The 15,770-nt window shown below is 43.9% G+C and overlaps 1 protein-coding gene across 1 annotated transcript; it reads left to right on the forward strand.

Annotated features, from left to right (window-relative positions):
• The first annotated feature begins 7,178 nt into the window (after positions 1 to 7,178).
• LOC119147665 (C-C chemokine receptor type 4-like) lies at positions 7,179 to 15,477 on the forward strand. Its single transcript, XM_037386947.1, has 2 exons — positions 7,179 to 12,503; positions 13,682 to 15,477. The coding sequence occupies exon 2, from the start codon at positions 13,697 to 13,699 to the stop codon at positions 14,771 to 14,773; it is 1,077 nt and encodes a 358-aa protein (XP_037242844.1). The 5' UTR covers positions 7,179 to 12,503; positions 13,682 to 13,696; the 3' UTR covers positions 14,774 to 15,477.
• The last annotated feature ends 293 nt before the right edge of the window (positions 15,478 to 15,770 follow it).

Raw genomic sequence — 15,770 nt, forward strand, 5'->3', positions numbered from 1 at the left:
AGATAAGACAGCTCGCTTTGTCCCCACCCCCAAGCAAGTGGTATTTTTAAGAAATGGTGTTTTTACAATGTTTTTTTAAAGAAATGCTAAGATGTGCAGAAAGAAAGAGGAAGATACGGTGAGACTAAACAAGAAGTCATCTGCATGAAACTGGTCTGAAGAGGGTGGATTGCCAGGCTGAGCAATGTAATCTCACTTGGTTCATTTAACTTCCCTTTTATTTTTCAGATAATGGTGCGATACTGAGTAGGGAAGAGTAAAAGATGCTTTTAAATATAACCCATGTGCTGTCTCCAGAATGAAAGGTGCAAGCCCAGAGCCTTCTGTCAGCTTTCTAGGAAAAAAGAGCATTTTCCTGCCTACCCCAGTGGTTTCCCAGGAACCCTACCCATCACCAGCACAGTGCATCACAGCACACACCCCTTCCAGATGCATCTCCCTCTGGCAGTGCAGACTTGCTACTGTGAGTCAAACTGCCTTAACAGGCCTGTGTCCTCTGCAAGCTGAAATGTGTGAAACTGCACCTGCAAAAATCCGTCACTTCCACAGGTCAAGGGCCCCTCCTGACAACCTGCACTTTTTCTGTCTTCTTTGCCACACTGTGCAATGGAAGACTTCAAGGTTTGTCAGCATAATATTTTCAGTGTTTATGCCACGAATTTGCAAGTTATTACATAGAATTTGCTATTTATGTGCAAGGTCTTATTGCTCAATATTTGAGCATTTGTACGAAATTAAAAGCTTCAGGCGTTTCTAGGCATGGGGCTCCGTAACAAATAGCTAGTTTATGCAGATGCCTCCTCATAGCAGAAGTGGTAAATCTTTGAAAACCAAAATCAACATTTTTGTTTTGTTTTGCATTAGCAGGAAGAATTTTGTTGCAATTGTCCTTAAAAAACTTCAGCCTCCATGAAACATACAGTGCTCTGAGGACAACTGGTAACAAACTTTACCAAGACTGGGTTCAACTGCAGCTGAGACAGGCATTGCTGCTCTTCACTGTACTGCACCATGTCAGCATGCATGGAGAGCTGCAGCCCCGCAGCTTCTGCCCACTCCATGCCTCTGTTGTGACTTGTGACACCTAATATTGTGTAGCTTCCTGGGTTTCTGCTGATTTTATACATTACACTCCTTGAGGTATCCTTTGCCTGACTGAAAGCCCACTGATGTCTCTTTAAGTCCCTCCACTGGACTTTCAGTTAATCATAGCCTTTATCTGAAGATACTACTTCTCTTTCAAAACCTCTGCAGCAGGAAACTGGTGCTTTCTAACTGCCCAGCTAGTTTACAACATACGCTTTTCTATGTACAGCAGTAATAATGCATACATCCTTAGCCTGGATCAACACATCCCTGAGGACCAGCAACATCCAGTCCCTACCCATTACACCTAAGAAAGTAAATCAGTCTCTCAGCATGGGATAAAACCTTTTCTTCTGCCATAAATTAAGGACAGACTCTTGCTAACATGAAAATGCACGCGCACGCACGCATGCATACACACACACTCTCTCTCTCTCTCTCGTTAAATCTATCTATTGAATAGTACTTGGTTGTGAAAAAAGGAGGTCAAGAGATCTCTGGGTTTGGTGGGGGGACTGGGCTTTGGGGTTTTCAGAGGTGGTGAGCTATCTTTGCATCTTGTTTTTTCATCATGAAACCTTTTTTCCTGTTTGAGAATCACTCTGACACTTAACATAAATCTTTTCCCAGCTGGGCTATGTTTTGAGGAACTAATAAAACCTGAATCCAAATTTTCTCTGCAGGCTCACTACTATATTTCATGTTCAATTTATAAATAGAATGAACAAGACACATATTTAGCCAAACTGCTTGTAGTGAGATACGTGGAAATCAGTATCTTTTTTAGGTGCTACAGCAAATCCCTCTCATTCAAATATCACATCACAGTCCCAAAATCATAGAATTGATGTTTCTTCATTTTTAAGTTGAGCATGGTCACTTTGAATTCTTTTCATTGACTCTTGTAGTTTTTAACTTGTACAGAAAATTTAGAAATGCAGCCAGTCAGAGCATCATATTGACCTAGGAAATCGCTCAGTGGTGAAAGCCACTATTTTCACTAGTGGCATCAGAAGGAGTCACTACCCACGTATTTCCTTTGGGTTTAGAATTTGGTGGGAGTGGATCTGAAGTCCTGGTCCAGGGTAGTTCAAAGTTTTAAGGCTGTATTTCACAGAGAACAACTTATAAACACACTGGGTACGGGTTCAGTCCTGTCATTTTCATTTTGTCTCTACCACCTTTGCAAGTCCCTCACTGAGATCTCATAGGTAATACAAAAGTGTTGTCCTAGAAGGACACCCTGTTGTCAATGAGGGGACAAGACCCAACCGTGCAAGTCCCACATCCTGCTTTCACTAAAAAACAGAGGAGAGTTTTCCAAATAAAATCTTACTTATAAGCTTTATTCTCCCCACATCTGAATTCTAGAAGTTGCACTAATTCTACCCACCGCTGCTTTTGCAGCTCCTAGTAGGTAGCATTTTTCCTCTGTAGCTACTGCCCAAGCATAGCGCAGTGCTTTGCCAATGGCCATTTACACACCACTTCTAAAATGGCTACGTTTTAGTAGTGAATTAAATATTTTCTGTGTTAAGGACTTACCCAGTCCTGCTCAAAGATTTACTGTTTGCGCTTCAGCTTCTTAACTCTGTAAGACATCAGGAACTCTAACGAAAACCTGTGAATTCCAGAGTTCCTATTTGGAAATTTAAATCTGGTAATTGAAGATAAAATTGAGAACAATTTGTAAGTATTAAAGGATGTTTTTTGACACTTGTCACATACATACAGCTTCTGTTGAAGCTGGTAATAATTCTGTTGCCATTGTTAATAAGAACTTCCTAATTCAATCGCTAACTACTGCAAGAGCTTGGTTTTCAACATATACACACCCAAACCTCAAGCCCTGGGTTTTGCAGTGTCAGTGTTGACACGTTGGTTTCAACGCAGAAAAGAATACACACCAACTGTTTCTGTATAATTATGTTTGTTACACTAATATTCAATACACAAATGTCTGTAGTTAATATGTTGCATTTGTCATTCCCCTTCTAAAAGAAATACTGTAAAATAGCTCCCATTGGACATGGGGGAAATGGTTTGCTTGTGAAGAACAGTTTGCATTTACCAAACTTCCAAGTGTGAGCACATTAACTTTATATCGCTGAAGGCAGAGGTTAGTGAATGGGACAGAGAATGCAAGCAAAGACTCTGCCACAGCTTTTTCACTATACAGGGTATATTATCTACTTACCAACTGAAGCTGTAACTAGGACAGTCTGTTCTCCGCCCCACTCAGATTTTAAGTCTCTGATAAGTTATACTCATTTGTCACTGCTCCATATTCAGCTGCAGCCCAACAGTTCAGCTGTATATAGGTCCATATGCTGGGATAATGCAGACAACAGAAAGAAGCTGCATTTCTCCCACAAGAAGTTTGCATGTAGCCCATAAATGTTGCAATTGCTACATTAAAGTTAAACCCAGCAGCATGTGTAGTGGATTTGCATGGCAAGGTTTTGGTAGCAATGGGCTCCAGGGGTGGCTTCTGTGAGACAATGCCAGAAGCTACCCCCACAACCACAGAGCCAGTGCCAGCTGCTCCAAGGTGGACCCACCGCTGGCCAAAGCTGAGCCCAGCAGTGACAGTGGTAGTGCCTCTGAGAGAACATATTTAAGAAGCGGGGTCGGGGAATCTGTGAAAAAAAACCTGCAGCTGTGTAAAAGGAGTGAGAATGCATGAGAGCAGCATCCTTGCAGACCCCCAGGTCAGTGCAGGGGGCGGCAGGAGGGGCTCCAGGTGCCAGAGCAGAGGTTCCCCTGCAGCCCGTGGTGAAGCCCATGGTGAGGCAGGCTGTGCCCTGCAGCCCATGGAGGTCCATGGCGGAGCAGGTATCCACCTGCAGCCCGTGGAGGAACCCATGATAGAACAGGGGCATGCCCAAAGGGGGCTGTGATCTGTGCAAAGCCTGTGCTGCAGCAGGCTCCTGGCAGGACCTGTGGAGAGAGGAGCCCAGGCTGGAGCAGGGTTGCTGGCCGGGCTTGTGACCTGTGGGGGACCCACGCTGGAGCAGCCTGCGCCTGAGGGGCTGCACCCCGTGGGAGGGACCCACGCTGGAGCAGGGGAAGAGTGTGAGGAGGAAGAAGTGGCAGAAACAACATGTGTTGTAACCTCCATTCCTGGTCCTCCATTCCCAGTCCCCCTGTGCCACTCGGGGGGAGGAGGTAGAGAAATCAGGAATTAAGTTAAGCCCAGGAAGAAGAGAGGGGTGGGGGGAAAGTGTTTTTTTTGTCATTTTGATAGTAATAAATTAAGCTAACTTTCCCCAAGTCAAGTCTGTTTTGCCTGTGACTGTAACTGCTGAGTGATCTCCCTGTCCTTATCTCGACCCACAAGACTTTCGTTATATTTTTTCTCCCGTCCGTTGAGGAGGAGAGTGATAGGGCAGCTTTGGTGGGCACCAGCCCACCACACTATGTCACAAAGAAACAGCAGCACAGTTTGCAATGGCCATGATTTGCAGGGCACATTCAAAGACAATGAGGAAGCTGAGGAAGCAGAACAGTAGCTCGTTCTACACATCTGCTGACAAGACAGTTCCCTCTAGTGCCAGACATGTGCTGCTATTTCTATGTGCAATTTCCTACACACTTAACCAGCACAGTTCCTTACATGTAAGGACTGCTTGAAACTCTGAGCTGCAGCTTCAATTATTTTTCCAGGTTCTAACCAGGTAGGAGCAAACTAGAAGGACATGGTATGTCTAAAAGGCACCTGGAGCAGGTTGTTGCACCACTCTTGTCCCCAGCCCACTGACATCTCGTTTGTCCAGAGCAATTGCTGAGCAATATAGACCCTAACTTGGCTATAGCAGGAGCACACAGCAACAGGGAGCATTTCCCACTGGGAGGGCCTCAAGCATTAGTGCTAATGGCCTAAAAACACTCAGGGGTAGGGAACTGGCTAAGCATGCACAGGAATTGCTCTTCCAGCCCTTCCTAGGGACATCTCCCTAGGACATCTCTAGGGACATGACGGAAAGACAGGCCAGGTAGACGAGAGAGCAGTGGATGTTGTCTACTTGACCTCAGCAAGGCTTCTGACATTATCTCCCATAACATCCTCATAGGTAAGCTCAGAAGTGCGGGTTAGATGAGCGGACAACGAGGTGGACTGAGAGCTGACTGATGGCAGAGCTCTGAGGGTTGTGATCAATGGCACGGAGTCCAGCTGGGGGCCTGTAGCTAATGGTGTTCCCCAGGGGTCAGTACTGGGTCCAGTCCTGGTCAACTTGACTCATCAGTGACCTGGATGAAGGGATGGAGTGTGCCCTCAGCAAGTTTGCGGGTGATACAGAACTGGGAGGAGGGGCTGATTCACCAGAGGCTGCACTGCCATTCAGTGAGACCTGGACAGGCTGGAGCTGGGTGGAGAAGAAGCTAATGAAGATCAATAAAGGCAAATGTAGGGTCCTGCACCTGGGGAGGAACAAGCCCACACACCAGTGCAGGCTGGGACAGACTTGCCAGAGGGCAGCCCTGCAGAGAAGGACCTGGGAGTGCTGGTGGATGGCAGGTTGCCCATGGGCCAGCAGCGAGCCCTGTGGCCAACGGGGTCCTGGGCTGCATCAGGAGCACGGCCAGCAGGTCGAGGGAGGGGATCCTCCCCCTCTGCCCTGCCCTGGTGAGGCACATCTGGGGTGCTGTGTCCAGTGCTGGGCTCACCAGTTCCAGAGAGACAGAGAACTACTGGAGAGGGTCCAGTGGAGGGCTACAAAGAGGATGAGGGGACTGGAGCATCTCCCCAGTGAGGAAAGGCTGAGGGAGCTGGGCCTGTTCAGCCTGGAGAAGAGAGGACTGACGGGGGATCCTACTGATGCATACAAATATCTTAGGGGCAGGTGTCAAGACGACGGGGCCGGGCTCTTTTCAGTGCTGCCCAGCGACAGCAAAGGGGCAACGGGCACAAACTGCAACACAGGCAGCTCCTTCTGAATGTGAGCAAAACCCTCTGCACTCTGAGGGTGACAGAGCCCTGGCACAGGCTGCCCAGAGAGGTTGTGGAGTCTCCTTCGCTGGAGACATTCAGAACCTGCCTGGACGTGATTCTGTGCAGCCTGCTCTAGGACAGGGGTCCTCAAACTACGGCCCGTGGGCCGGATACAGCCCCCCAGGGTCCTCAATCCGGCCCCCGGTATTTACAGACCCCCCAGCTGGGGGCTGGGGGGGGAAACCAAGCAGCCGCAGATGACTGCCTGCCACTTCATCCGCGCGCCGGCCCCCTGGTTAAAAAGTTTGAGGACCCCTGCTCTAGAAGAACCTGCTTTAGCAGGGGCTTGGACTAGATGATCTCCAGAGATCCCTTCCAGCCCTGAGCATTCTGTGAGTCTCACCAGACCTTCTAGTAAGATGAAAGACCTTCACCAGCACATTTTCTTTAGCCTGGAAGGAAGGGGTCTGAGGCAGCTCAAAGCTGGGTTTGTCTATTTTGTAAATGGTAGTATTAAAGCTGACTAAAATTTGACCAGGTTATCACCCCTGAGTGGTTCAGAGCCCCTCTTCAGTGAGTCTTTGCTTTGTTGTAGCCCCTCTCCTCCTTATGGTCCTGTCTTAGAAAATATGTACCCTTGTACTGCTGTTAGCCGATTTTTTCTAAGGGAACTCTCATTTGAATCATTAAGGCTCACCACCACTTGGTCTCTTGTTAAGTTCCTTCTTCTTGGTCTCATTGCTGGTCCCTGCTCTCCAGATCCTCCAGGTAGCTCAGGTTTCAGAAGGCTTCTGTGCAAGGGATGGACAAAATACCAGATACCATAAAGACAGTGAATGCACAGGCCAGAGTTTAAGGTAAGTCAGATCCAGAAAAGGCAGCTATAGGCAGTGGCATACATCTTTTTACACAAGGCTAACAGCACCTGGAGCCAAGTATTTCCAGAGTCACCATAACCTCTCACTACCCCTGTAATAACCCTTGCTCATGCAGGACCCTCTGTCCTAAGCTTGCTCTGCCATTGCTTCTGCCCTTCTTTAGTGTCAATGGTTTCTTTGCATTTCCACCAGAGGGTGGTATTATTAAACACTGGGCTATTTAAAAAGTCATTTAAGGAGGACACCCCAGGCCAGCAACTGGAGTCACTGATGAACAAACACAGTGCGAACATATGTTTATGGAAAGTAAGAAGAAATTAGTCACTACATTCTGCTGCTGGAAGAAATATCAATTTCTCTTGAGTTTTTTTTTTTTTAAATTTGCCTGCTATAGAGCAAATCTAATATCCACAGAGTCTGTGGATGTTACATTTGCTACAAGCAGTTTCATCAATGATTCACAGAACACATCAGAATATCTTGCAAATCGCAAGACGAGAGAGAAATTCCAATGAAAACCTTTTATTGTTGCTATCACAGTTTTATTTCAGTGCCCTGAATGGTATCCCTTGCTACTAAAAGCGAAATGAGTACTATGGAAGTTGGCTGTACAGCTTGTCTTGAAGAGGACTTGCAGCAAAACGGCTTTTACTGTGTGATGGCAGTTCCTGGGTCTCAGCAAACATAGAAAGAAGACTAACTTATAAGAGCAATTATTGGTTCTTTCTCAGTCTTGATCCTCTGCAAATACTTTGTTTTTTCTAACCAGCTTGCATTGTGTTACAACTGCTGTGTAAGGACCATGGCAGGAGAGACTGCAAAGATACTTGTTGTGCAAATGTTTAGGATAAGGCCAGTCATTTAATAAGCTTTTTAAGACGACCAACAACTACAGTGTTAGAGACCACCACAAAGCAAACAGAAACCAAAGCCTGTATGCCAGAATGCCATCATTCCTCTGTATCTAAACTCACTGCAATAAGCACCAAACAGACTGGCCTGAGCAGACCTCTGTTACTCACTGCTGCCCTGTCTTTTTTTTTTTTTTTTTCCTTAGGAGAGACCAGCCTTTAACGGGGACAACGTAGTGATGGTTAGATACTAGCTGAGATGTTTAAAAAAGAAAAAAAAATTATTTCAGGTATCAACTGCTCCTCAGAGTGGAAACAGCCCAAATCTCTCATCTTACTATAGAAACATCTTGGGAATATTTGATAGATCACTGAACAAGACAAAGACAGTTCCTCATGGTCTCATTTCACACTTAGGAAGAATACAACTCATGTTTTTTGCAGCAGTGATTCTGTAAAAAAAACAAAACACAACAAAGTAAAATTCAGCGTTTGTAAAATACAAATTGTTTCTGTGATGTTTGAGGTTTGAAGTTTCAGTTCTTTTTTATGAGGAATTCTGAATACAGCAGCTTTATGAGCACAGCACATGGAAAAAAAGCAAATCACATTGAGGAAAACCACGGCAAATACCATTCACAGAATTGCCAGTGGACACAAACAACGGAATTCCTAGGACTGGACCACTGAACGAAAAAAACGCAGGGAATTGCAACTTAACAGTATTGAGAAAGGAAAAGACATTTTGGGTTTAAATCTCTCACTTGTCAGCACAAACAGCTGTCTCAGCCAAAGGGAATTTGTATGTTCAAAAAGATTTGAGGTAAATTATGAGTGAATCACCTGGGACAACGTGTAGACAGGAAATTAATTCATTTTCCTTTTTTTTTTTAGTTCTCTCTCAGATTGCTGCAGTTTTAGTCATGCACAGGAAATATGGAATAAAGCAAAGATTACAAAGAAAGGAACTGCACAACGAAGAGGTGGCACAAACACTTTGCTAATGAGCAAGGGTGGGAACTACACATATGCAAACTGTGATTCAAATTCACTGGAATTGCAAAAGAACTGCACAAACCCTGACCACACAAGAAGGGGTTGGCCACCTGACGAAGACAACAGTTTATTGAGAAAGGTAATTGTTTATCCAGCTGTGACTCTGGTGGCCTGGATCCTGCGCCGATCCACACAATCAGTCAAAATACTGATTCATGCAATAGTTGGCTATCTTTAGTTACCATCACCTGCTTCTCTCCTGAGGCAGTTTCTTCTGGATGAGAACTTCTCTAATAAACACTTCCGAACCCTCATCTATGGCCAACACTGATATCAGAGGGAATGGATGGTGCACTGGCGTATCAGTGGTATCTTACAGCCTAACTAGCAGATTAGATAAACATCCATCTCTAGTTCTTCCCTGGGCAAGACTCTTAAGCATCCTGTAAAATGGCAAGTTAATGCTAAGACTTTCCGTAAAAGTGGGAGTGGCTGAAATATCTTTTGTTGAGAAGCAAGGTTTTCATGGTGTGGGTTGTTCTGCTTTTGCTTTTATTAAGTTCCCTTCTGTTGGTTTTAACGTGCCTCTCTCCATCCCATAAAAAAGGTTAATCTCCTCCCAGTCAGGCAAATCAGGTTTGGTCCACTTCTCCACACTCTCATGATTTATTTGGTCAGTGCCACATACCTGATACCATCTAGCAAAGAGGTAAGACGACTTCTTTCTTCTCACCTTCCCCTGCCAATCTGTCAGTTTTACAGCAACATCCTCTACATCTCACCGAGATCCTTTTCCCCCTTTCCTCATAGCCTTGCTGCCTCCTGCTATTCCCCCTTTGTTAGTCTGTGCCAGGTTCTTCTTCACCAAATAGGAGATGAAAAAAAGACATGCTGCCACGTTAGAAGGGAACTCAGAGCTCCTCTACTATGGACTACAGTTATGCTTAGTCCCTTTCACTCCTCTTTCTCTCCAAGCCATTGCAGGATCTTCACTCACAACACCTCTCATCCATTTTCTGCATCATCTCATTTGCTTAGAGATTTCCTTTATGTTTGTCTTCTCTGTAGTTTTCCTCACGGGCTCTCCCAGGGGCTCTTTTCATCTGTAAACTATCAGGTGTTTCAGGCTTCATTTTTATCTTCTTGATTTGCATGACTAGCAGGTATTTTTTTAGCTTCATTTTCTGGAGTTCACACATCCGAAGTTTTCACCATCTGTAGCCACAACCATTCTCCTCTTTTTGTGGCAGAGCATTCCTCTTTCTGCAGACACCCCCTCTTGCCGAGTCTCCTTACAAAGACAGACCTTCTCATTTGCTTATGCAGGATGAAATGCATTGGTATGGCAGGCTTCTCCAACACAGCCGCTGCTTTGCAAGACAGTGTGGTCCAGCCATTCGTCTCCACCTCACCACAGTCGCACAGGTGTGCGAGAAGGAGCCTTTGTTGCCCTACTCCTCCGGTGGTAGCAGCCCAGCTTTCACCACAAGGCAGCAAGCAGATACAAAGAGCTGCTTAGAAAGCATTCTCTGCTGGGAATTCTAGTACTAAGCAAAAGGCAGTATGTCAGATAGGTCCTTTCTTCAGGCCACTGTCGTATGAATAGTGCCAAACTGGCATTCATAAGGATGCAGACTTTGGTCCCTGCTACCAGTATGACTGAAAGATCAGAAGCATATCTGAAGTATGGCATGTGTGCTATGGACAGGTCACCAGATCTCAAGAGGTAGCTGATGATGGGAAATCATCCCTTAACTAAGAAGTGTTCTTACAGGCTAGAAAAGAGATCGTATCTGGATTCACTTATATTCACTACTTCATCTGGAAATCAAGAAAAAACTACCATTGATGAAATTCAAAGGAGATGCCTAGTTTGATGGAGTAGAAAATACTGAGCGGGACAAGATAAGCACACAGATGCATAGTGGTTTACCGAGCCAAAAACATTACAGCACAAACTAAGAAAGAACAATGCCTGCAGAGCAAAAGGTGGTTTTTTTCCTGAAAAGCAGATGCTTAAAGAAAGATTTGGTCATTGTAATTGTGGGTGAAGAGCTGAACTTGTGCCCCTAGTACGAGAACACATCAAAGAAGAGATTAGTGAGGCCCCTGGACAGACACAACAGCAGCAACAGGAACAGCTTCTAGTTTCTCTGAGCAGAGCTGATGAAAATGGTACCACAGCATTGCCTGCTCACGCGATGTTGACATCTTTAAAGGTCTGCCAGCAAACTGAAGAGAAGACATATATGATCTGCAGAGCAATACCCTGCAGTGGAGGAACATCTCGCAGCGACAGACTTAAATACAGATACAACCTGTGAAAGATGACTGAGAAGCTACTTCCCATACAATTGTTTTATTCTGGTGAAACATGAAACCAATATGTCCCACATCTCATGCTGTCCTTACATCAAGCTTTTCTGGAAGAAACACTTCAGCCAAATGGAAGTCATTGGGCAGAGTAACAACGTCAGAGGCATACGGAATAGCAACACAGCATAACTGAACAAAAGCTATACCCGTGTGCAGAGTAACACCGGAGGTCAAACTACAAGACATACAGCCTCTCCCGGACTGAGATCTATGATGCTTTCTACCCTCCCAGCCACCTCCTGTAGCTTTCATGTTTCTGCTTCTCATTGTGTCTCTTCAGGTTCCCCTGTGAACAAGCAAGCAGCCTCCCCTGTTGAGAAATGGCTTTTACTTCCTCTTGACTGGCCTCTACTGTAACATAAAGGAGAGCAGCACTTGCCAGCTACTAGCACAGCTGTTCTGCTGGCAGGACCCTAAATCATCCCATTTCGCTAGCACATGTCCTCTGTGCTCCCTTCTCGTTTTCCAGGATCCCCCAAAAGACAGACAGGGCCCACTGCACTTTCAGGAGAAGTTCATAAAAGCTGCTGAGCTTCCCCCTGTGACAAGCACTATGGCAAACCTCAGCACCCTCTGCCCTTACACTGTCATGCACACACATGCTATTTCTTATATGGTATTCTGACCACTACGACCATTTGTGCCAGGCCAGCGATAGGAAGTACATTTGCTGTACATAAAACCTGCTACAGGAGACATCAAGCAAAAAGTTAGCATGAATTTAACATGCCTTCATTTCTTTTTTTAGCAAGGTAAATAGGAGTTAGGAAAATCAAACAACAATGAATAAAAGGAGCCTTCCCTACTAAATCTATACAGCTCATTTCTTCTACAGGTACACAGCATAATTTGCAAAATCAGTTATCTGAAGGAGGGGGACTAGAAACACCCCTTCCACATACGCACAAAGTGCCTTCCTCCTCTTGCTCACTACAGGTAATTGCAGAATAGAATAATCAAACGTCAAGATGCATTTTACAACCCGTAAGAAAGAATAAGGCTTCTGGGGAATGTGAGCTGCTTAGTGACATCTATTTTAACGATTATTGCATACAATGAAGCTGTTTTAACTCAGTAATCAGGCTCTCAGTGGGAACTTCGCATTTTCTTACACATTAAGACGTATTTAAATTTATTTCTGAATTTAAGGGACCAGCTCTTATGAGCACTGGGGAGAAAAGCACTTGTGATACAATCTGTAAGGAAGTACAAAGTTTCCGTTAAGAGAGACAGGCAGCTATTTAGTGACATCTGCTTTTTGCAGCTGCTGGATATCACTGTGTGGGCAGCACCTGCCTCTCAGAGCTACCCGGTGAGAAGCAAATGATTCTGCACACTTAGAGCAAAGAAGCTTCTTCACATCATCTGAGAAGGAAGGAAAAGGTAAAATTAAAAAACTGCAGTTGCTGAAACAGTTGTGTATCGTATACTCATCATGTGCGTGAATGTAATGCTTTTTCATTTACCTTTTGCTGCTGCTAAGGTAACCAGTTTTAAAGAATCCTGCATCATCAGAAGTGGGTGTATGTGTGTTCTGTGAGCATGTTTTCAGTTTTAAATATTTAAGTATATTATGCTGAATCTAGATTAAATTCAGGTATGTCTAGGTGCAGCTGTTGGGAAACTGTCATGTCTAGACCATTGGTGTCAAACAGTTTTGACCCTGTGACTCGTAATTCAGATAAAATTCTTCTCTGTGTATAACAGAACGGAACTGGAGGCCAGAGAGGTGTCATGCCTGGAACTACCTACACACAGAAGGGGTCAGGTTAATGATAGTTAATGTTTGTTACAACATACGGCGCAAAGACAACTAAAGCGACTATACTCAACTCTTCTGTTTTCTATTAAAAAAAATAAAGGGGAAGAACATAACTCAGACTTAGAAAAATTTTGGTACAGTAGGCTAAAAAAAATGACGCTGTTATGGGAATAACACACAGAGTAATACATAAGCAATATAGTCGCACTGTGTCCAAGTTAGTTACTTCAAACTAACATCACTTAAAACTCTGTCTCTGCCTATTAGAAAAGTACATATGAAAATGACACATTTCTGTTAGCCACAGAAAACAGCACTGACTGAAAACTCACATCAGCTTTCAGTAAGCTTAATTTCATTAGAAGGGTCAACTTATGAAGACAAACTTCTTACAGTGATGTTTGTCTGATTAGGAAAGCGGGTGAAATCCTGAACTGCTGTGAATAGTGCCTTTGCTTTTTACTTTATCCCACAAAGGATTCCTCCCTCTCTGATTTGATATCTGTGGCCTGTACCTTTCCTTATTATTTGCTTTCCTCTCCACCACTTGAACAGTGTGCTCTGTGTGCTTGACATCCAAGTTGCAGTGTTCCAAGGACTATGCACATGCACGTTAAGAACAGTATATTTTGCAAGTGTGCCTATGCATCCCATAATGCTTAAATAGCATTTGAGAACCTGTAATGAGAAGCGTGCTGAACTGGCAGTCAGTCTCTGCTAGTGATGCAGGCTTGCAGAGTAAGCACACGGTCTTCAGGCACTGAAAGTCACTAGCATTTTTATATTCTTTCTTTCTCAGGAACTGGGGGAAAACATGAGTTCTTCAAGTACAGAGTCCTTTGAAGTTGAAATCTCAACCTTCTATGACTACTACGATAATTACAATGATGCTCCAAAACCATGCAGTAAGGAAAGCGTCAAGAGGTTTGCAGCCTCCTTCCTACCTGTTCTGTATACCCTAGTATTCCTGGTCGGGCTCACAGGAAACGTTCTGGTCATTGTGGTCCTCTTCAAATACAAGAGGCTGAAGAGCATGACTGATGTGTACCTGCTAAACCTTGCCATCTCCGATTTGCTCTTTGTTTTATCCTTGCCCTTCTGGTCTTATTTCACGATAGACCAATGGGTTTTTGGAACTCCCTGGTGTAAAATCATTTCATGGATCTACCTGGTTGGGTTTTACAGTGGGATATTTTTTATTACGCTTATGAGCATAGACAGATACCTAGCAATTGTTCGTGCAGTGTTTTCTTTGAAAGCAAGGACTGCTTTCCATGGCTTGATTACTAGCCTTGTTGTATGGCTAGTAGCTCTTTCGGCCTCAGTTCCAGAACTTGTATTTAGAGAATCTTTTAATGAACACAATTATACTACCTGCAAGCTGAGATATCCAGGTAATTTCACAACGTGGAAACTTTTTTCCACTTTGGAAATCAACATTCTAGGGCTCCTAATCCCTTTTATAGTTATGACATTCTGCTACTCCATGATTATTAAAACATTAGTTCACTGTAAAAATGAGAAAAAGAATAAGGCTGTGAAGATGATCTTTGCTGTCATGATCATGTTCTTCTTCTTTTGGACCCCTTACAACATTGTTATTTTTTTACAAGTGCTGGAAACTGTGGGAGCCATTAGAGACTGTCAAGCGAGCAGGAATCTGGACTATGCTTTCCAGGTAACAGAAATCCTCGGCCTTTTTCACTGTTGCCTCAATCCGGTCATCTACTTCTTCATGGGAGAAAAATTTAAGAAGTACCTGAAGATGCTCTTTAAGAACTGGCGGTTACCTGGAGTTATTTGCAAGTGGTGCGGAGTTCACATCACTTACCACACTGAATCTACTAATTCATTCCACACGCAATCTACAGGGGATCAAGATGCTCTGTAATGTGTTTCAGATCAGCCACTGAACTCACCACCAAACAAACTGACAAAAGCAGGAACTTTGAAAAGCTAAACAAATGCACATGCATTTCACAATAAGCTACTGCCAGATAATTAATTACTTCAGCTTTGATTTCTGCTTCTAGATTTTCTGAATGTTATGACAGAAGGTGTCCTAGATGTGCAATGTGGGAGATAGACGTGCAGGTTTTATCTGCTGCAATTACAGATCACTGCTCAGACGTAACAGCAGCCTCAGCTTTCAGCAAAGCACTATATGCTGTGCTGCTTCTTCACAAGCATCAAGACAGAGATTGGCCTACACAGAGGGGCAGAGGAGAGAGAGCTGCTTGTTATCAGTATGTGCATTTGGAAAATATATTTGTTTGAATAGGATGGTTATTACCATATCTTTATTCTACAGTTGATTTGTGTAGGACTTGTTCGCTCTGACTATTAGCAAGCTATTAACAATACCTCTTACCATTAAACGTTTCATCTCAGGGGAGGATACACCCTCAATCATTAAGAAAAAGGACAGAAAAATTCTTTATGTGCACAAAGACGCAAAGCAAATGCATTACATAGTCTTATAGACACGTTTTCTCTTAGGTGCCCAAGTCACCACATATGCCTATGTGTACGTGTATATATGGGCATTCTGAATTACTTTATCACTGTAATTAAAATACAGAATTGCTATCCAAAATTAACATAGAAAATGTGTAACATATTTTTGAATAAAAAAGCATTAAAAAAATTATTTTCCAGCATGTGTGAGTAAGTTGGAAGCATCTAGGTTAAAAGTGTTTCTTTTAAAGTCAATGTTCTTTGTTCCAAAAGTACTTAACCCCAAGACTCAATCTTCATTCACTGGTTTTGTAGAAATCGTCTGTCATAACTTAGAAAACACACAATGAATCCTAGCGTTTGATAACAGCAAAAGGTTTAGAGCGTGACGCCCCAAGCAGCCACTCACAGATCTACATGACATTCATCAG

The sequence above is a fragment of the Falco rusticolus genome, chromosome 4 (genome assembly GCF_015220075.1).
Source record: "Falco rusticolus isolate bFalRus1 chromosome 4, bFalRus1.pri, whole genome shotgun sequence".
Classification (NCBI taxonomy): domain Eukaryota; kingdom Metazoa; phylum Chordata; class Aves; order Falconiformes; family Falconidae; genus Falco; species Falco rusticolus.

What these genes read in the sequence shown, in the direction of transcription:
- LOC119147665 (XM_037386947.1), top strand. Translation starts at nt 13,697, where the DNA reads ATGAGTTCTTCAAGTACAGAGTCCTTTGAAGTTGAAATCTCAACCTTC.